The sequence below is a fragment of the Ovis aries genome, chromosome 19 (assembly GCF_016772045.2).
Source record: "Ovis aries strain OAR_USU_Benz2616 breed Rambouillet chromosome 19, ARS-UI_Ramb_v3.0, whole genome shotgun sequence".
Taxonomy (NCBI): Eukaryota; Metazoa; Chordata; class Mammalia; order Artiodactyla; family Bovidae; genus Ovis; species Ovis aries.
In genome coordinates, this window is record NC_056072.1 from 6,200,520 (window position 1) to 6,222,016 (window position 21,497).

At 53.3% G+C, this 21,497-nt stretch overlaps 1 protein-coding gene across 3 annotated transcripts in view; it reads right to left on the reverse strand.

Annotated features, from left to right (window-relative positions):
• Nucleotides 1-21,497, reverse strand: part of OSBPL10 (oxysterol binding protein like 10) — a 342,133-nt gene that overhangs the window by 23,053 nt on the left and 297,583 nt on the right. For all 3 annotated transcript variants that reach the window (XM_027957942.3, XM_042235773.2, XM_042235774.2), the window contains exons 8-11: nt 20,634-21,111; nt 6,425-6,611; nt 4,101-4,283; nt 736-889 (exon numbers count right to left, since the gene is read on the reverse strand). In XM_027957942.3, coding sequence (XP_027813743.1) covers nt 736-889; nt 4,101-4,283; nt 6,425-6,611; nt 20,634-21,111 — 1,002 coding nt within the window. The remainder of the gene's footprint in view (nt 1-735; nt 890-4,100; nt 4,284-6,424; nt 6,612-20,633; nt 21,112-21,497) is intronic.

A 21,497-nucleotide genomic window follows, 5' to 3' on the forward strand; every position in this document is an offset into this window, starting at 1 on the left:
CACTGGTTCTCAGTGTTTAAACTTTTACAGATTCCTCGTCACCAGCTGAGTATCTGATCTCTCAGAAATTCTGATTTCTGGCTTCTCGTGAAAACTGGGGAATCGGCTTGTGATGGCCTGGAGGTGAGTAGCAGCCACCCCTTTGAGTACAGACTGGGGTCTGTCTGGTCCCCACCGGCCGGTTTCTCTCATCGACTGTCTCAGACTGCTGGCTGCCTGCCTGAAACACTGCGGCTCCCGCGCTTCTGTTGTTCCCAGTTCTGTCCTCAGGACGCTGCCCAGCTGCGCCACAAACACCTGGGCACATGGCGCTCTGACCAGCAGGTGGGCCAGCAGGCTGAGGGTGGTTTCCCCAGGATTGCTGGTGACCTGGGACAACCCTCCCCAACCCCCCACCGGTCTCTCCCTCCAAGTCCATTCCACTGGCCCCACGAAAGGCAAAGCTCTAAAAAGGTTCCTGTCATAGGAAGGTTCCAACCTCCCCGGGTGAGGAGACGGGCTGGGCAGGCCTTTCCCATTAACTCGCTGTAGAAGACGGAGCAGCAGTCTGCGGCCTCTGTGAAGCGCTAGGTGCCCAGAGCGCGCCCCCGCTGCGCGCCTCCCCCCCGGCAGGGGCGCTCCTCTAAAGGAAACCTGAGAGCGGCGGGCACTCAGGGCCCCGGGGCCGCGGCCGCCACGCCCGGCCCTGCCTCGTCCTCCCTGCCCGTCCCTCGCCCACCCCGCCGCCCGGGTCACCTCCTGGATGAAGTACTTGGGCCGCCAGGGCGCGCGGAGGTTCTCCCGCTTCCGCTCCTCCGCGCGCTGCTTCTCCTCCAGCCGCCGCTTCTGCTCGGTGGCCGCCTCCATGTCCCCTAGGCGCAGGCACCGGGTCACCTCCCGCCAGAGGTTCCTGGGGGAACATGGGGGGCACAGTTAGCAGTCACGCACGGCCAGCGGCCCGAGGCTGTGATCCCGGGGCCCCATCTGCACCCAACCCTGAATCCCCTCTACACCCCCGGGCTCTGAGCGCCGCGGGACCAGTCTAGGGGTGATGGGAGGAATCCTGCTGCTGCTACAGCCAGAATCCACGCAGACCCTTCCACGCGGCAGGTACCTTGTTTATAAGCAGTGCACATTAACTCATCACCACAACACACCAGTGACACAGACGTGATGTTAGGACCCCATCCTAAAGCAGAGAAAAGATGACCCACACCCAGGGCAGCCGCCTGCCCGAGGTCAGCAAGTTGATGGACGCAAACAGTGGCTGCTCCCGCAGGGGAAGCCCAGACTAGGAGTTACAGACACCGGAGGATCCACCACCTGCCCGTGTCTACATGCGAAGTTAGACTCGTTTGTTCATTCATTTACTGGAGAAGCCATCAGCTTCCTTCCTGAGGAAACGCCTCCCCACTAGTCCCACTCTGTCCTGGAGCTGAGTTGGGGGGGACCCACATTTAGGTGAAGGGTCACTTCCTCACTTTCTCGTTATCAGAACCCGCCCAGATTCCGCACAAAGGAAACAGCAGACTTCTCCACAGAGAGCACCCCTCCCTGGCTTGGGGGACACGGATGCCTCTGCAGCAGGCTGAGCACAGGCACCCTGTTAGCTCCTAGGCCAGGGAGTCAGCAGTGGAGCAGCCAAGCTGTCCAAGACAGCAGCCTCCTGGGGAATCCGAGTCCAGGACGGGAGATGGGCTCAGGCTGCAGAGGCCAGACTGCCCGCCCCCACCCCAGTCAGTGCCCACCCCACAAAGCCCCGGGGACAGTGGCGTCCCAGCTCCCAGCGTACACAGGAGAAAGCTCTGGAGCGGGGCAGGAAGCCAGGTCCAACTGGGCTCCCAGCCCTCGCTCTTTCTACTGCACCTTGAGAGCTTAGAGGGGAAGAGGTGGGCTCACAGAGGAAAAGGGGGTGGGGAAGCAGACAGGGCGGGCTGGTTGCTGCCTCAAACTGGCTTTTCCATTGCCCCCACCTTCAACGCACATCTCGTGCAGAGGGAATGACCAGGTGCCTGGCCATCTAGGGTGGGGGTGCTCCCAGGGCAGGACTTCCCCTGACAAGTCCCATCATAGGACAGTGGCCTCAGAACTAGAGGGCAGAGAGCCCCATGGCTGGAGACGAGATGATGAGCAAGGAGCGGCCCCACTTTAAGGGCTCTGCCCATTCATTCACAGGTTCCACCCAGAAACCCCCGGAGGGGCAAGGCCAGGGCTCACTGGGGAAGACGCTGAACCTCAGGCCAAAATGCAGGGCAGAAAAGCCTCCAGGGCTGGGAGGGTAGGAGCAGGTCAGCGTGAAAAGCAAAAAGGAAGCCCAGGGAGCCTTTGCGGAGAGCAGGGAGGTCCTGGAGGCCAGGGGTGGTCAGCAGCAGCACGCAGGCCAGGCTCGGGGCATCGTGAGCACGCTGACGGGGGCGCCTGATGAAAAGCAGCTTCTCTTCCCACAATGGGGCAGGGGTTCCCTTCCACGGGGTGGTGCGGAGGGGGGCCAAGGCAACTGGGCGGTCCTTCCTTGGCCTCCGCAGGTGGGGCCTGGCTGGCGGGCATGTAAGCGGGCTCAGGTGCTCCAAATGGCAGACACCGCACCTCTGGGCCATTCCTACCACGAGACAACAAGGTGGACAGCTGGGTTTGCCGACGGCCCAGTTCTAGGTGCCAGGAAGTCCACGTGTGTGAGACAAGAAGCATCAACCCCCGCCCTTCTCCCGTTCCACACTCCATCCCCCATCCGCTCTGCTCCAGGCAGGGGCCTGAGCTCCCTGCTCGAAGAGGCTCCCTAAGGACCAGCTGAGCCACGGACGTCCTTGGAAGCTTAGCTCAGGGAATCAGAATTTAGTGCTCAACAGCCAGGCCAGAAACAAGGCGGGCTGTGACAGGAACCACAGGGCTCCTGACTCGGGGCCGGCATCATCAGAGGCCACGTGGGTGGGGGACACATCCCATCACAGCTCACTGGGCTGGGTTCACGCCCTCCCTTCCGACACGGAGGTCACACTCTCATCAATGAGCACCAGTAGGGGACTCCCAGCTCAACCAGATTTCCAGGACACCGCAGCCCTCTTTCTAGTAAGCTCAGTGACAACGTATTATTTACACACACTGGGACCCCTGGCTCATTTCCACATAATAAGCACTTTTCCAATTTGGCGGCAAACTTTTCTGGTCATGGCAAACCCTTTCACGGGATCATCTGTGATTTCATTTTAATCCCATGTCATCTTTCTATAGAGCAGCATGCTTTTTGATAAGAGCAGGGGCTAGCAAATGTTCTCCTGTGAGGGCCAGCGAGGCAACATTTTAAACTTTGCAGGCCGTTTCACTAGTATTGTCGCAAGACGGTGGCCGCAAACAGATGAACACGGCGGTGTTCCCACAAAATTTTACAAAAATCGTTTACAAGGTGCAATCTGGCCTGCGGGGCAAACTTGGCTGAACTCCTGGATTTAAAAAATTTTTAATGGCATATTTCCAGAAGACTCTGCTTCTGTACTTGCATAAACATCACGTTAAGTGGCTGCAGAATATTCATATGACAGAGTGGATTCTCCTTTACTCACTTAACCATTCTCCAAATCACTGCACTGTTAAATGGTTTCTGTCTGTTGCTTAATTAAAAACAAAAATTTCATTTTTAAAACCTTTTGTGAACTGAAGGAGTCTCCCTTAGATGAGATTCCCAGAAGCAGACTACAAAATAAAGGAGAAGTTGCGAATTTAAAGCTTCCGGTCCCTGCAGCGCACCTGGCACCTGCCTGCACAGGACCCAGTGTCAATTTTTTCACAGCTAATCTGGTAAGAAAATAAAAGTATCTCACTGCTTAATTGCACAGTTTTTTGATTACTAGCATCGCTCTGTACTTAACTTAGTGATTAAGTAATAGACCAGCAGAGCTGACAAATTCTTGTAAGACGGGCAGTAAAGTCCGGGCGGGCTGTCTTCACATTCTACCCCATGACTGCAGAACAATAAACTGCAAGCGACAACCGGTCTATTCCTAAGTGACGCCCGGAGGATAACTCCAGTTTCTAAAAGAATCAGAACATGATTCTGGCCCTGTCCCCTGAGACGTCCTCTCTGCCCCTTGGGTCACGTGCTAAGGTCAGCAGAGCTTGGTCCCCACCTGGACTCCATGGGGCCCTGCTTCTCCAGGGGGCGGATCTTCTTGGGGTACACGGGCAGCGTGGTCGTGTCGATGACCTTGGTCTCCCCGTTGTTGTAGGTGAACTCCAGGGTCCCGTTCCACTCCCCGTGGGCTTTGCACACGATGGTGTTGGTGGGGTTATGCTTCACTTCTGCTGTGACCCTGAATGAACGAGGAGTGCAGCGGACACGCTTTGTGAGATTTTCAGAACACAGACCGACTTCAAAAGGTGTGCTCACCTCGAGAGAGTTTTTTTTAATGGGGCTGCTCTTTTGCTCAAAGACTAGCTCTTAAAATGTGATCTAACATCCTTGAGCAGATAAGGAAAGCATCAGTGGGCAAACAGGTAGATCTGAGTAAAGTCTAAGGACGCAGCAATGTTAACTGTTTAGCTTTTTTTTTAAATATACAATTTTATTTGATCATATTGGTTTTGCCATACATTGACATGAATCCACCACGGGTGTACATGCGTTCCCAAACATGAACACCCCTCCCACCTCCCTCCCCATAACATCTCTCTGGGTCATCCATGCTTAGCTTTTTTAATTGAAGTATTCTTAATTTACGATGTGTGTTAGTTTCAAGAAAACAGTGATTCATATAGTTTACACACACATATATGAACATGTATATATATTTTTTCAGATTCTTTTCACTTATAGGTTTATAATAAGATACTGAGTAGAGTTCCCTGTGCTATACAGGAGGTCCTTGTTGTTTACCTGTTTTATATAAAGTATGTATATGTTAATCCCAAAGTCCTAATTGATTCCCTCCTCAGTTTTCTCGGTTTGTTTTCAATTAATGTTGCTTTACTGATTTTTGACAATAAATTAGGCAGCTTAAAATTATACGTGCTTTATTGCTCTTTATTGTGAGTTGTTGAGTTGAATCTCATCAATTTCTTAGTTTTGATAAACATGCAAAGGTTTTACAAAACGTTATTATTGCAGTGGAAATCACCCTTCTTCCTCAGATAGCATCTAACAGTGTACATTTTGGGACCTCTCTGGCGGCCCAGTGGTTAAAATTCCACACTGCCACTGCAAGGTGGTGGGTCTGACTGTGCTAGAACTAGGGTCGCTGGTAAGGGAACTGGATCCTGCATGCTGTGGGGTGCGGCAAAAAAACTTTTGTTAGTAATAATAATAATAGTAGTAATAGTGAACATTTCAACCACCAAAAGAACATAAGAGCCTCAGGAGAACTTTTCAATCTCTCATCGTGGGCGACTCCCTGCAGCCTGGTGTACGAGGGCCCTGGTGGAGGTGCGTGGCCTCTCGCCTCACCCACCCTGCCCGGGGACTTGGGCTCAGCTCTGGGTGAAGGCAGAGCCCACTCCCTCTCCCTAGGAGCCTGCTGCGGGCAGAATAACACAGCAGGAATGGCAGGTGGAGGAGCCTCTTTTCCTCTTTTCATCCACACTCCGGATGAATGTGGAGTTTCCGAACACAGGCCTGGAAGCGTCCCGCCTGAGCTTGGACACAGCTGGGGGCCCAGGGGGCACCCGGGATCCTCTGGCGGATCCTGTGGGAAGGGTGTCTGTGCTGTGCTGGTAACGCTCTAACAGGCTCACCACGAGGGAAACACCCGGTTTGCAGCCCTTCTGTGAACTTCTTCCCTGCCCCAACCTTGGTGGATCTCAAGTCATCAGGCAGGACGAGGGGCCGCTGAGCGGGGGAGAAACGCACACAATTGGCTCTTAGGAGCCAGTGTGTCCAGCTCCAAAATGGCCAGGAGGGCATCCACTTCCCGGGATGAACACCACCATCCAACACCCCTAGGTGAACGCCACCCAGGACAACATTCCAAGAGAAAGGCATAAGAAAGTCCTCCTTTGCTTATCCAGTGATCTGCTCCAAAGGGAGAGAATCTTATAACCAGAACCATGAAAACGAGGTGAAGCTCTGCTCCAAGCCCTCTCCTTCCTCTTCTTAAGGCATGCTTCCTAGCTTCCCAAAGGAGACAAACAGTCCTGCTCTCAAAGACACAGGATTCAGGATGTTGCATGGTGCTCATGGACCAGCTGTATCAGAACAGGTCAGGCGGAGGCCTGGGGAGCGAGAGGTGACAGTAACCCCAGAAGCCCTCTGCTCTCTGCTCTGTGCTCCACCAGCAGCTCACCAGGCCGGGAAGGGTCCAGAGCTCTGCCCCAGGAGACCCGTCATCTGAAAAAGATCCCTTAACTGGATTTTGATTATCAGCGCATCTCCCGGCTGGAACCCAGGCTTCGGATGGAGAGAGGAGGCCTGGGGCCTCATGATCAGACAGACACGGGCCCGGCCCCTGCCACCGCCTACCTGTGGACCTTGCCCCCGTAGAAAGGCTTCGTGTGGAAGATGACGGTGGCCGAGTAGCCGGTCTTGGCACAGGCGATGCTGACTTTGCCTCCGAGCTCCACCCACGGGAGGGTGAGGATGGACCGGGCGTAGGCGCTGGGCAGGGTGAACACGTACTCCTCCCCGTGCTCCAGGAGCCGCAGCACGCCTGGGGGAAGACTGCGCGTCGGGCTCGCCCACGACGGAAGGGCGGCTGGTCAAACCCAGCGCGACCCTGCGGGGCTTCGTGCCCCCCGTTCCTCATCGGCAAGACTCCAGCCTCCCCGACCTCCCTGGAGGTCCAAAGGGCAAACCCGCACAGTTGCTAACCAAGACAGGAGCAGCGCTGCTGCTGACGCAGCCGGGACCTGGGCACCTGCACGCCCACCGATGGAGGAGTGGACTGCGGAGATGCGGTACACACACCCAGAGGAGTATCAGCCATGAAAAGAGCGAAGCAGCCACTCACAGAGATGCGGACAGACCTGGTCCGTCGTACGGAGTGAAGTCAGAAAGACAAGAACCACATGTTAACACGCATACACGGAATCTGGAAACAGCGCAGATGGACCTGGCTCCAGGGCAGGAACAGAGACACAGATGTACAGAGTAGACGTGTGGACCCTGCACACAGCCTCATCTTTCAGCAGCCCCGCCCCTGAACTACTCAGCTCCTCACCCCATCCTCCCCGGCTGGGACGCACAGCTTGGAGGCCAGGAACCCACCATGTCCTCCTTTGCTGGGCAAAGCAATAAAGCTGTTCTCTTCTACTTCACCCAGAACTTGGCCTCTGAGATTTGATTTGGCACCAGGCATAGAAGCTGAGCTTGCAGCATCACTGGGGACCAGTGCAAAGATGAGAAACCAAACCTGCTCCGGCCACGGACGTCACGCCTCCCGCCTCTGCCCAGGCGCCCCTGGCAGCCGCCTCCCTGCCAGTCCTGTGTGCCATGCCTCTACTGCTTGTCAGGCACCAGGAACACACGTGACGACCCACACAGACTCATCCTCTGCCCTCAAGAAGGCGAAAGACAGGTGGGTGTGAGTGAGGGGCCAGCAGAGCCACGACTGTGACGAGGAGGGACGGGGAGGAGCTGACCTGGCAGGAGAGACTCCCCTGGGGAAGGGACGCAGGAGCTGGGCTAAGGGCTGAGCTGGGGAGGAGGGCAGGGGAGAGTATCAGGTTGAGGAAGGCGTGTGCAAAGGCCCTGTGGTGGGAAGCAGCCAGGTGAGCCTGGGGTGGGGGTAAGGGGGCTGAGAAAAGGCTCCTGGGGGAGAAAGGCTGGTGGTGGGCAGAGGTGTGGAGGCTGCTCAGTCTACAGGGGCCAGACTGCACCTTTAAACTTCCAAAAGCCTGTTGACGAGTTCTGCCTTTATCCTGAGGGCAACAGAGACAGGCTCAAAGGTTCCCAGGAAGTTAGAAATCAGAGCGCACTGCGCTGCCACCACCCAGGGGAGTCCGCCCTGGAAGCTGAGCCCTAGACCTGGAGAGCTCTGGCCCTCCTGCCATGATGCAAACGATTCGGGGCTCTCTCTTTTTCTGGGGAAAAGAACGACAGTTTGGACCAAGTTCTCAAAGACCGCTGTGAGCACCGCTGTGTGCACCGTCTCCCCGGGCTGCTAGAGAGCGGGCGCATCAGCGTCCCGCTCCTGCCTGCTGGGCGCCCCACCGAGGGCCAGCACCTCCCTGCCCGGCAGAGGCCTGGGAACCAGCAGGATGGGCTTCCTGAGGTTCACTCTGAGTGAGAGCCTTCCCGGCCTCCCACCCACCCTGGGGCTCTGCTTCCTGTAGAAATGCCCTCCCACCTCCACTCCTGTCCACGCTGGCCTGGCAGTGGGCAAGGGCACCGAGAGCCTCAGGAAAGCCAGCGTGTGCTTCGGATCCACGCGGCCAGAAGCATCAGTGATGTCCCCTCCCTGGGCCTCTGGTTCCTCTACCGGGAAGAATAAGGAGGCTCAATGCGCCCTGGGGACCCTGCCTGGCTCCAGGGCCTTCACAACTACTCAGTGAGCATTCCTTGGAAACACAGAAATGAAAACTCAGCTGGCACTTCCCTCTGAGGCTAGATAAGCATCTAAATCAACAGGCCTAGGTACCACTCAGCCATGAAAAGAATAAAGTCACATTTTCACCAACATGGGTAAAATTAGAGATGAGCACACTGCGTGAAGTAGGCCAAGCAGAGAAAGACAAACGCCACATGGCACCACTTACATGTGGGTCTGAAACATGACACAGATGAGCTTGTCTGTGAAACACTCTGCTCGTGTAACTTACATGCAAGACACATCGTGCGAAACGCCAGACTGGATGGACCACAAGCTGGAATCAAGATTGCCGGGGGAAATATCAACAATCTCAAATGACATCACTCTAAAGGCAGACAGCAAAGAGGAAATAAAGGGCCTCTTGATGAGGGTGAAAAAGGAGAGTGAAAAAGTGGCTTAAAGCTCAACATTCAAAAAACTAAGATCATGGCATCTGGTCCCATCACTTCATGGCAAATACATGGGGAAACAATGGAAATGGTGAGAAACTTGGGCTCCAAAATCACTGCAGATGGTGACCGTAGCCATGAAATTAAAAGACGCTTGCTGCTTGAAAGAAAGGCATTGACAAATCTAGACAGCATATTAAAAAGCAGAGGCATCACTTTGCAGACAAAGGTCCGTCTAGTCAGAGCTATGGTTTTTCCAGTAGTCATATACAGATGTGAGAGTTGGAACATAAAGAAGTCTGAGTGCTGGGAAATTGATGCTTTTGAATTGTGGTGCTGGAGAAGACTTTCGAGAGGCCCTTGGACTGCAAGGAGATCCAACCAGTCCATCCTAAAAGAAATCAACCCTGAATATTCATTGGAAAGACTGATGCTAAAGTTGAAGATCCAATACTTTGGCCACCTGATGTGAAGAAACTGACTCACTGGAAAAGCCCCCGATGCTGGGAAAGACTGAGGGCAAGAGGAGAAGGGGCCGACAGAGGATGAGATGGTTGGATGGCATCACCGACTCAATGGACGTGAATTGAGCAAACTCCAGGAGATGATGAAGGATAGGGAAGCCTGGCGTGCTGCAGTCCATTGGGTCCCAAAGAACTGGATAGAACTTAGCAACTGGGCAACAAAGCATAAGCAGTCTCACAGACGTGGAGAACAGAATTGTGGTCGCCAAGGGAGAGGGGGCTAAGGCAGGGATGGCTCGGGAGGCCGGGGTGAGCAGAGTACATCGGACGGATAAACAGCAAGGTCCTACTGCATAGCGCAGGCAACCACATCCAGTATCCTGTGATAAACAGTAATGGGGGAGAATACGAAAAAGAATGGTGTGTGTGTGTGTGTGTGTGTGTGTGTGTGTGTGCGTGCGTGTGTGTGTGTGTGTGTGTATATCTGAGCCACTTTGCTGTACAGCCAACAAATTAAAATAAAAACATCAACCAATCAATCGAGCTGGAATTTGCCCAGCAGAGAGACACTGTGGGTGTGGCTGTGTCCCTTTCAGCCCCGGGGAGCTCGCCAAGAGAGTCTGAAGATACAGAGGGGTCACGAGTACTGAATTTCCAAAGCCCACATAAAGATGTGCTGGAGGAGTCACTCAATTTACTCTTGAAAACTCCCTGAATTGCCCGTGAGCTACAGTGGATGGAACAAACCAGGCTCGTTCAGAACCCTCACGCTCACCCCGGGTGAAGTCCTGCCAAGTCAGACCTGCCGGCACACAGATAGCAGGCTGTGAGCCCAGGGGACAGCTGCGTGTGTGTGTGGCGGGGTGGAGGTGGGGGGTCACAGTCTACCCCAGCGGGGAACAGCTGCGTGGGGCGGGGAAGGGGGGTGGGCAGGATGCTCACGCGCAGGCACCTGGAGAAGTGAAGATCCCTGAGAAAAGCAGGCTTATGGGTCACTCAGGATCACGGGGCAGGCCTGAGGGGCAGAGGTCGCAGCAACACTGAAATCTCTCCCTCTCACCCTCTTATGTTACATGAATTCCTGTAACATAAATGCCCAGGCAACACGGCTCCACTCCACCAGATATGCCAAAATTCTGAGCACACTGACCTCTGCACCATCTTAAGTATAGCATCTTCCCCAAAGCCAAGCTTCAGGCCTCTCTCTCCTCACTGTCCCTCCTCCCACAGCCGAGAGGCCCCAGGTAACCCCTGGGGCCCTGTCCTGAGATGCAGGCGAGGGTGGACCCGTGTCTCCCAGGAGGACCTGACCGTTGTCCCTTCTCACGGCTCCTGCTCAGGACCCTGGGGAAGTATGGGCAGGCCTGAGTTGCTTTCATTTTTAAGGCTACTTGCGCCCTTCCTAGAATTAAGCTGCTATAGATAGGGGCAGGTGGCAAGTTTCAGCTCATGCCAATCAGATCTGAGACCAACAAGTCAAGAGGGACTGGAAGTGGAAGCTGGGGAGAATGAGGCCCCACTGATTCCCCCGTGCTCCAGTTCTGCTCAAAAGCCTCGAGGTCTCAGGGCCTGCGGCAGGAGGGAGGAGGAAGACCCAAGACCGGGAGGAGGAAGCTGCAGGTGCCTCCGTCACCTGCCTTCAAGGGTGCAGAGAAGGCGGCTCTCTGTCCCCCATCCCTGCCCCCCTCACTGACGTCCAATCCTCCCAGGGGACTCAGGTGTCCCAGAGAGCACCACCCCACCCCTGCCGTCCACACTGGCCCCGTCTGTGGTCAGCCCTCCCAGCCTCGGCGACCCCAGCCCACTGGCACATCCCGCAGTGGCCTCTGCAGAGCAGGAGCGTGCGGCAGCCGTGAGCCCCACGTGCTGGGTCTTCCGGTCTCCTTCACGAGAGTGAACTTGGTGAGCTAGGATCAGACAAGTGATAGTTTCTTTAGAACATATTTACCTGGAGCATATGCCTGGAGATGGTTAGACAGCATCACCAATTCAATTGACATGAACTTGGGCAAACTTGGGGAGACAGGGAAGGACAGGGAGGCCTGGTGCGCTGCAGTCCACGGGGTCACAAAGTCAGAAGCAACTAAACAACAACATGCGTCACCATTTTTAAAAAAAACGTCTTAGATGAGACCTTCCCAGGTGGCTCGGGGGGAAAGAATCTGCCTGCAATGCGGGAGACAGGGGTTCAATCCCTGGGTCGGAGAGATCCTCTGGAGTGGGAAATGGCAACCTGCTGCACTGTTCTCGCCTGGAGAGCCCCATGGACGATGAGCCTGTGGTCAGAGGCTGAGGGGCTGCAAAGAATCGGGCGTGACCAAGCACAGATGAGACCTGAGGTCAGCAATCCCCAACACTGGCACCGCACCAGGGACCGGTTTCGTGGAAGAAGCTCTTTTCACGGATGGGGGCTGGGGGTGGTGGTCTGGGGATGACTCACGCACACTACGTTTACCGAGCACCTTGTTTCTATCGTCACATCATCTCCATCTCAGGTTACCAGGCGTTAGGTCCTGGAGGCTGGGGAGCCCTGCATCACTCCACGTCCCCCGTCCTTCACCAGCCTGGTGACCTTAACTCCTCTGCCCCTCAGCTGATGCAGGGTAACGGAACCCAGACCTCATGGGGATGTGAAAAGGTGACCCCTGAAACTCAGCTAAGAGCACACAGCTATGCTGCTAGGATACTGATTGCTCCCCACGCCCTGAAAGTGAAAGTGAAGTCACTCAGTCGTGTCCGACTCTTTGCGACCCTGTGGACTGGAGCCCACCAGGCTCCTCCGTCCATGGGATTCTCCAGGCAAGGATACTGGAGTGGGTTGCCATTTCCTTCTCCAGGGGATCTTCCTGACCCAGGGACTGAACCCAGGTCTCCTGCATTGCAGGCAGATGCTTTAACCTCTGAGCCACCAGGGAAGCCCCACTCTCTGGGCAGGTGAATTCTTAGCAGTGCTTCTTCCACTCAGGAATGAAGAGGAACTCACAAAGTCAGGTGATGGGTGATGCTCATGGGGGCTGGGGAGCCAGGTGGGAGGCAGCCTCCGCCTGCCCAAACCAAGGTGAAACTTCCCTCCAGTCCACTGAAATCAGAGGAGCGAGCCCAGAGCAAGGCTGACTTACTGCACTGCTGAGACCGCTTTCCTGGGCTCTTTTCTGAAAACTCATAAATGTGTTCTCACTCATTAAATCACCAGCAAGTATGCCTTCTCAAGACTCTGTTTTCAAGAGAAGCTTAAAAACAGCGAATAATCCAGCCTTCCGGATCATGGCTAGTCCTCAAGCTGGGAGGTTTCTGCTTTAAATCCCACCAATTGATTTATCAATAAACATAAGGCCAAGTATGAAGACTTTGAAACTGACATATCTATAATAATTTTGAGGAACCAAAATATTCCAACAGGACGTTGACACTGGAAAGAAAGCACAGAAGCATGGAAAGCAACTCCAGGGGACTAGTCTGCAGGCCCCGTGAGCCAGCCTTCACGGGCAAACCAGTCCCGGCCTATCACCTGGACCCATGTACTGGGCACTGGTCTGGAGTTCTGGGGGGCAGGGGTTTCCAGACCGGCTGGATGAGCCATGTCCCCAGCAATCTGGTGGGTGCCAAGCAGAGGGACCCATGCCTCCTTTCACAGAGTGATGCCACCTCGGGGAGGGCTGAACAGTGTCAGCGCTGAGGGACCGTTCAGGGAGGCCTCTGAGGAGCGGCTAGGAAAAGTCAAGGCACAGTGGAGCACTTGATAAGGGCATCTGATCACAGCCAAACGTGCCACAGCCTAAAGGCACTCATTTAAAGCTTCCCCGGGACTTCCCTACGGGGCCAGTGGCCAGGACTCCACGCTTCCAGTGCAGGGGGCCTGGGTTCGATCCCTGGTCAGGGAACTAGATCCTACATTCTGCAACAAAGATCCGACAGCAAAATAAATTTTAAAAGTTAAGCCCAAGATTTCAGGTAGACCCATCTAATTTATGGAATGAAGGGCTGAAAATCGTCACTTCAAGCCCAACCAACGCATTCATGGAATGTCCCGGATCAGCACAAAGAAGGCAGTGAGGCAAAGAAAAGCAACCCACCTCTCCCAGCGCCCCCCACCCACAACCCGCCCCCAGAGGTGCCTCGAGCACAACAACCAGAATCTGGGAAGCTTGGTATTCTTAGAAGCGTTTTCCTGATGGGTGAGAGTGACTGAGGGGGAAACGGGGTCTTGTTCTGATGGGCGGAGCCATGCTCAGTCAATCTCTAATCCAATTTTCTGTTGATGGAAGGGGCTGTGTTCCCTCCCTGTTATTCACCTGAGGCCACTATGGCAGAGGTAATGAAGATAATGGCGACCTCCTTCAAAAGGTCCCGCACCCACTGCCACACCAGTGCCCCTGAGCCCGCAGCAGGCCACCGCTGACCCACGCCTCCGCCAGAGACTCCTGGACACTCACGGGCACGTCTGGGTCAGTCTCCTGTGGGGTCACTGCTCCTTTCTCCTGAGTCCTGGTGGGCACAGGGTTCTTTCTGTCTGTGCCCTCCCAGGGTCTGTTTCCCAGTCCTGCGTACGGGTCACGGCGGAGAGTTCTGAACAAAACGTGGTCCGCTGGAGAAGGGTATGGCAAACCACTTCAGTATTCCTGCCTTGAGAACCCCATGAACAGTATGAAAAGGCAAAATGATAGGATACTGAAAGAGGAACTCCCCAGGTTGGTAGGTGCCCAACATGCTACTGGAGATCAGTGGAGAAATAACTCCAGAAAGAACGAAGGGATGGAGCCAAAGCAAAAACAACACCCAGCTGTGGATGTGACTGGTGATGGAAGCAAGGTCCGATACTGTAAAGAGCAATACTGCATACGAACCTGGAATGTCAGGTCCATGAATCAAGGCAAATTGGAAGTGGTCAAACAAGAGATGGCAAGGGTGAATGTTGACATTCTAGGAATCAGCAAACTAAAATGGACTGGAATGGGTGAATTTAACTCAGATGACCATTATATCTACTACTGCGGGCAGGAATCCCTCAGAAGAAATGGAGTAGCCATCATGGTCAACAAAAGAGTCCGAAATGCAGTACTTGGATGCAATCTCCAAAACAACAGAATGATCTCTGTTCGTCTCCAAGGCAAACCATTCAATATCACAGTAATCCAAGTCTATGCCCCGACAAGTAATGCTGAAGAAGCTAAAGCTAAATGGTTCTATGAAGACCTGCAAGACCTTCTAGAACTAACACCCAAAAAAGATGTCCTTTTCATTGTAGGGGACTGGAATGCAAAAATAGGAAGTCAAGAAGTGTCTGGAGTAACAGGCAAATTTGGCCTCAGAGTACAGAATGAAGCAGGGCAAAGGCTAACAGAATTTTGCCAAGAGAACACACTGGTCATAGCAAACACCCTCTTCCAACAACACAGGAGAAGACTCTACACATGGACATCAGCAGATGGTCAACACCGAAATCAGACTGATTATATTTTTTGCAGCCAAAGATGGAGAAGCTCTATACAGTCAGCAAAAACAAGACTGGGAGCTGGCTGTGGCTCAGATCACGAACTCCTTATTGCCAAATTCAGACTAAAATTGAAGAAAGTAGAGAAAACCACTAGACCATTCAGGTATGACCTAAATCAAATCTTTTACACAGTTGAAGTGACAAATAGAATCAAGGGATTAGATCTGATAGACAGAGTGCCTGAAGAACTACGGACAGACGTTGGTGACATTGTACAGGAGGCAGTGATCAAGACCATCCCCAAGAAAAAGAAACGCAAAAAAGTTGTCTGAGGAGGCTTTATAAACAGCCATGAAAAGAAGAGGAGTGAAAGGTAAAGAAAAGGAAAGATATACCCAACCGAATGCAGAGTTCCAAAGAATAGCAAGGAGAGATAAGAAAGCCTTCCCCAGCGATCAATGCAAAGAAATAGAGGAAAACAATAGAATGGGAAAGACTAGAGATCTCTTCAAGAAAACTAGACATACCAAGGGAACATTTCATGCAAAGATGGGCTCGATAAAGGACAGAAATGATATGGACCTAACAGAAGCAGAAGATATTAAGAAGAGATGGCAAGAATACACAGAAGAACTGTACAAAAAAGAACTTCATGACCCAGATAATCATGATGGTGTGATCACTCACCTAGAGCCAGACATTCTGGAATGTGAAGTCAAGTGGGCCTTAGAAAGCATCAGTGCAAACAAAGCTAGTAGAGGTGATGGAATTCCAGTTGAGCTATTTCAAATCCTGAAACACGATGCTGTGAAAGTGCTGCACTCAATATGCCAGCAAATTTGGAAAACTCAGCAGTGGCCACAGGACTGGAAAAGGTTACTTTGCATTCCAATCCCAAAGAAAGGCAATGCCAAAGAATGATCAAACTATCACACAATTGCACTGATCTCACACGCTAGTAAAGTAATGCTTAAAATTCTCCAAGTCAGGCTTCAACAGTATGTGAACCGTGAACTTCCAGATGTTCAAGCTGGATTTAGAAAAGCAAGAGGAACCAGAGATCAAATTGGCAACATCCATTGGATCACTGAAAAAGCAAGAGAGTTCCAGAAAAACATTTACTTCTGCTTTATTGACTATGCCAAAGCCTTTGACTGTGTGGATCACAATAAACTGTGGAAAATTCTTCAAGAGATGGGAATACCAGGCCACCTGACCTGCCTCCTAAGAAATCTGTATGCAGATCAAGAAGCAACAGTTAGAACTGGACATGGAACAACAGACTGGTTACAGATTGGGAAAGGAGTATGTCAAGACTGTATATTGTCACCCTGCTTATTTACAGGGTACACCATGAGAAATGCTGGGCTGAATGATGCACAAGCTGGAATCAAGATTGCCGGGAGAAATATCAATAACCTCAGATATGCAGATGACACCACTCTTTTGGCAGAAAGAGAAGAAGAACTAAAGAGCCTCTTGATGAAAGTGAAAGAGGAGAGTGGAAAAATTGGCTTGAAACTCAACATTCAGAAAATGAAGATCATGGCATCCAGTCCCATCATTTCATGGCAAATAGATGGGAAAACAATGGAAACAGTGACAGACTTTGGTTTTTTGGGGGCTCCAAAATCATTGCAGATGGTGACTGCAGCCATGAAATTAAAAGACACTTGCTCCTTGGAAGAAAAACTATAAGCAACTTAAACAGCTTATTAAAAAGCAGAGACATTACTTTGTCAACAAAGGTCCGTCTAGTCAAGGATTTTTCCAGTAGTCATAGATGGATGTGAGAGTTGGACTGTGAGGAAAGCTGAGCGCCACAGAACTGATGCTTTTGAACTGTGGTGTTGGAGAAGACTCTTGAGAGTCCCTTGGACTGCACAGAGATCCAACCAGTCTATTCTAAAGGAAATCATTCCTGAATATTTATTGGAAGGACTGATGCTGAAGCTGAAACTTTAATACTTTGGCCACCGGATGCAAAAAACTGACTCATTGGAAAAGACCCTGCTGCTGGGAAAGATTGAAGGCAGGAGGAGAAGGGGATGACAGAGGATGAGATGGTTGGACGGCATCACCGACTGGATGGACATGAGTCTGAGCAAGCTCCAGGAGTTGGTGATGGACAGGGAGGCCTGGCGTGCTGCAGTCCATGGGATCGCAAAGAGTCGGCCACAACTGAGCGACTGAACTGAAGTGAGAAGCGTTTTCTGTGAAAAGTCAGAAAAACGGTGGGTTACAGAGCCCACCCTTAATTTATATGAAAGTAAGGGAGATGGGGCTACTGAAAGGACTGAGAGAGGCTGAAAGCTCCACAAGAATGAGAGGCAAGCCCCCCAGGCCCGTCGACGGCAGGAGTACCTAGGGTGCGGGTCCCCAGGGGGCCCTGCAGAGTCTCTCCAGACTCTTCCTTCACTTTCCGCACTCCACTGAGATGTCTGAAGGAGAATTTTCAGGCACAGAGGAAAAATGAGAGCAGAAAATCCCAGCTCTGCTCGAGATGCTACAGCAAGGGTGTGACATGATTTCCAACACACGTCATTAAGAGCTTTGCCCCAGGTGTCCAAGGTGAATGAAGGCAGCAGCCCCTCCCAGCTGCCCGTAAGGAACGGGGGAGCCCAGATCCTGAACGTCAGAGGCTGACCCTACACTCGGCAGACATGAGTCTCCAGGTCCTAAGTGACACGTTTTAACCTCAGCTGGGACCTCCCCACAGAATCCCAGCATGCAGAGTCACTGTCTGCTCCAGTCACCCCTCGAATATCTAAACCCTAGCATAACCCACCTGGACCCCTGCAGACTCCTTCTTCCAAACCAGCACCGCCTCCAGTCTTCCTCACCTCAGCGAAGGGCTCTTCCTTCTAAGCTGCTCAGGCCAAAAGCCTGGTGTCATCTGCCTCTCACAGCTCACATCTGAGCCCCAGATGCACCTGATCAGGGGTTAATATTCCAAACAGACAAAGAACCTACACATCTCGACGTTAAGAAACCAAACAACTGACGAGGTGGAGGATCTGAAGAGACACAGAGCAGTTGGCACGGCCGCCTAATGGCCAACAGGCACAGGAGCAGACGCTGCACGCCTCAAAGCACCAGGGAGACCCAGATCAAAACCACAGCGAGATGTCACCTCCCGCCTGTCAGAACGGCCGTCGTGAGAAAGATCAGAGATAGGAAGCGCCGGTGGGGGTGTGGAGGAAGGGCGCCCCGTTCACGGGTGGTGGGAGTGTCACTTGGCGCAGCCACTATGGAGAACAGCACGGAGGTTCCCCAAACTAAGGCCAGCTCCACCACACGACCTGGCAGTCACACTCTGGGTATGCATCCAAAGAAAACGAAAACACGAATTGGAAGAGATACACACACCCCTACATTCAAGCAGCATCATTTACAATAACCAAGATATGGAAGCAACCCAAGTGCCCACCAACAGACAAAGGGACCGAGAAACTGTGGTATAAATCCACAGTGAAACAGTGATGGTAAAAGCTCATGCAATGTTGCCCTTTGTGACAAAAGGGAGAGACCTAGAGGCTATTATGCTTCGTGAAATAAGTCAGACAGAGAAAGATACACACTGTATGACACAGGTGGGATCTAAAAACACAAAATGAACAAACGCAACACAGCAGAAACACAGATTCAGAGGACAGACAGGTGGCTGCCAGAGGGGAGGAGGTTAGGAGGTACAGGCTCCCAGCTGGAAAATAAGTAAGCGAGCCACGGGCAGGAAGTGCACAGTGCGGGGAAGAGCATCAGCAATTATGCAGTATTTTAGGTGGCACTAGTGTTGAAGAATCCCAGGAGACACAAGAGACACGGGTTCGATCCCTGGGGCAGGAAGATCCCCCGGAGGAGGGCGTGGCAACCCCCTCCAGTACTCTCGCCTGGAAAATGTCATGGGCAGAGGAGCCTGGTGGGCTACAGTCCGCGGGGTCACAGAGAGTTGGACACGACTGCGTGACTGAGCGCACACGGAAACAAAGCAGAAAGCCTCGGCATCACCTTCCGTTCACACCCCGCGTCTGATCACTCCACTTATTCGCCCAGATTCCCGCCCCATGTCACCACCCCAACCATCTCTGCCCTGGCCCAAGCCACCACCATCTCCTGCCTGGATTCTCAGCATAATCTCCTAACTGGTCTCCTTGTGCCCCTTTCTCCTCTTATGACCTAGTAGCAACAAGCAGCCGGAACAATCTTGCTAAGGTGCAAGTCAGTTCACGGAATCTTCTCAAAGCCCTCATCTTCACGGCTCACTTAGCATCAGTGACAGCGAAAACCCCAGAGGATGGCCCCCAGGCTCTCACATTCCTCGGCCACAGTTACCTCTCTGACCTCATCTTCTCCCCTGCTCTCCCTCCCTTCTCCAGGCACACGACTTCCTGTCTCAGTCCAGCAAGCAGAGGCCCCTCTGCCCCTGGTCCTCAGGGCCTACTTCCCTGTGTCCGACACACTTAGCAAGCCACTGACAAGGCCTGTTCATCACCCCCTGAGGTCCTTCATCACCCCGTGAGGTCCTTCATCAGCCCCGGGGTCCCGCATCACTCCCTGGGGTCCCTCATCACCCCCCAGGGTCCCTCATCACCCCCAGGGTCCTTCATCAGCCCCTGGGGTCTTCGCCCAGTTGCCTCCTCCTTAGTGGGGTCTATCCAGCTGCCACTCCAGCCTATCCTCTAGCTCCACCACCCTGTCCCCCCATTCCCAGGTCCGCCTTCCCTGCTTCATTTTTCTCTCTAGAACTTAACCCCTTCTAAAGCACCCTGCCAGTGTATTTCCCCAGCAGAAGAGAGCTTCATGGGGACACATTTTCTTCACTCAAGTATTCATGGCTCCCAAAACAATGGCTGGCATATATTAGGTGCTCAATAAAAGCCTGCTAAGTCAATGGGAGGTTCTCTAATCTCCTAGAATTCTGGAAGGGCTTCTGAGGAGCCATGTATACCCTGAACCCGCAAGCCAAATTTTGTGTTGGATTTTTTTCTCTTTTCTGAGAGTCTGTGGCCAGAATCTCAAAGGGACTGATGACTAAAAGGAATTTGAAGAAACACTTATATAGGCACCTGAATTTAACAAGGATGATTATAGTTTTCCTCCAACAATGAATACACTGCATTCACAGCTATCTGCTAAGAGGGGAATGTGTGATCCACGCATGGTCTGATTACACTGGGTTCTCGATTCAGAATTGCAAGCCCAGCAACCAGAGATTTGTCTTGGGAATCATTTATGAGCAGATAGTGAACGGGCAGCGCTATGATGCTCAGGGCATCCCTGGTGGCTCAGAAGGGAAACAATCTGCCTGCCATGCAGGAGACCTGGGTTCGATCCCTGAGTCGGGAAGATCCTCTGTAGAAAGGAATGGCAACCCATTCCAGTATTCTTGCCTGGAGAATTTAATGGATAGAGGAGCCTGGTGGGCTACAGTCCATGGGGGTCACAAAGAGTCAGACACGACTGAGCAACTACATTGTTTGTGAGCCAGGACACCAATGAGAATGAGTAAAGATGTGTTTTCATAGATTTGAAGCCAACTCTAATATTCACACAGAGCTGGAAATAAAAGGATCTGTTTGGCGGCCCGCACACGAGGAGCAGGTGAAGAACCCAGGTGGGCAGCCTAACAGGCAAAGAGCTGCATCCCACTTCCTGCATCACCTCGGCCCCACTGGGAAAGAGCCAGGACCTGGTCCCCAAGGGCAAGCCCCATCCCTAGTCCTCACCCGTCCACTTACCCCCAGCTCTGTGATGAAGTGGAAAGAAAGGACTCCACACGCACACCCTCAAGCACCCATCAGGTACACAAATGTCCCTCTGTCGGAGCCCAGCTCCACCCCTCAGCACGGCTTACCTTCCCCGATCATTGAGACCCCCACGGACATGCCCATGAACTTGCTTTTGGTCCACACGTGAGTGTTGACACAGAGTCTCTTCTCCTTGCACTCACAGTAGAAGCAGGAGATGGGCGGGTGGTGAGACACCTGCTCGGCCACAAACCGCAGCTTGTAGTTCTTGGAAGAGTCATCAGCCATCGGGTGTTCGTGGCCCGCGGGGGCGGGGAGGGCAGTCCTCCGGGCCTTGACCTTGTCCTTGGGAACCTCCCAGGAGCAGTGGAATGTCTCGCCAATGATGGGGTTGTAGGGCTTCTTGGCCAGGGCACCCTTGCGGCCCTCGTGGAAGGCGGTGAGGTAATACTCCACGAAGCCGATGACCCGGTCCTGGGGCGTGGCCCCTGCCGCGACGGCCAGCAGCAGGTCGGGGTGCGCCAGGAAGTCCGCGTACATCTCCAGCAAGGACCGCTTCTCCAGAATGAACGTGGGGAGCACCACCTGCGCCCGGAGGAGGCAAGGTCAGACAGCGAGCCCTGCGGTTACAGGCGAAAGCTGGGGCTGCCACCCCCTCAGGCACGGTCCCCAGGGCCAGCGCCAAGCCCAGTTCCTTGGATGTGCGCACGCGTGACGGATCAGACAGCAGCACGTCCGAGGAACTGGAACTGGAAATGGAATTGCGGAACTGGCAATGCGGCGGCACCCGTGATGCCCGCCCAGCCTCGTGGGCGACACTGTCCTGAGCTGTCTTCCATTCTGCTCACCTGGGCTGAAACCACAGCCTCTGTGTCTCCCTCCACAGCCGGCGCCTTGCTAACACGCAGCCCTCGGTCCACACCCAGCTCTCCACCGTTTAGAGACGTGAAGAAAACAGCTCCAACGGGCTC